Raw genomic sequence first — 665 nt, forward strand, 5'->3', positions numbered from 1 at the left:
TAAGTGAAACCGGTCCGTAGATCTCTAAATAACGACAGACAACAGTCGCTGAAAGTCGCCCAGTTTATTTGACTATCAGAGTAAAAAGACGTATGGCGGGTTTAACTTTTTTTTTTAACAAACTGGGTGGTTTTTTTTTTTTTTTTTTTTTTTCAATTCCTTTTTTAACTAACCAATCAGATTCTATTTTCCCCTAGGAAAAGGAGAAGCTGATTCTAATGGCGAGCACTACCGCAGAAGGCAAGGCCCTGTACCAGTCATGGATCGTGAACGACAACCGAAACATAGTTCACATCCTGGAGGATCTGCCCTCGTGTAAGCCGCCCCTGGACCATCTGTGTGAGCTGGTGCCGCGCCTGCAGCCGAGATACTATTCCATATCTTCCTCGTCTAAGGTAAGAAATGGAATTGAAGTCTGTCATACTATCTAACCTCTTTTAGATAACCATTGAAAGTACATAAGTAGCCTGTGGCAGCAAGTGTGGACGTCCAAACCGGAATCTCTTTGGTGGAATAAAAAAACGCAGTGGCAGTGTACGGCTTCAGTCGACGTCGGTCGACGGCCGTTTATGTTTGGACAAACCTTGAGCCCGGCTATTAAGAAAGTGTGTTGGAAAACTTTTTGAGGAGTAAATAAATAAAACAATGTTATCTTGTGTGTGTTT

The 665-nt window shown here is 42.6% G+C and overlaps 1 protein-coding gene across 1 annotated transcript; it reads left to right on the forward strand.

Moving 5' to 3' along the window:
- Positions 1-194: 194 nt before the first annotated feature.
- On the forward strand, positions 195-446 carry LOC113468123 (NADPH--cytochrome P450 reductase-like). The gene has a single exon (XM_026824798.1). It carries the CDS (start codon positions 219-221, stop codon positions 429-431), a length of 213 nt encoding a protein of 70 aa, XP_026680599.1. The 5' UTR covers positions 195-218; the 3' UTR covers positions 432-446.
- The last annotated feature ends 219 nt before the right edge of the window (positions 447-665 follow it).

The sequence above is a fragment of the Diaphorina citri genome, unplaced genomic scaffold (assembly GCF_000475195.1).
Source record: "Diaphorina citri unplaced genomic scaffold, Diaci psyllid genome assembly version 1.1 scaffold650, whole genome shotgun sequence".
Classification (NCBI taxonomy): Eukaryota; Metazoa; Arthropoda; class Insecta; order Hemiptera; family Psyllidae; genus Diaphorina; species Diaphorina citri.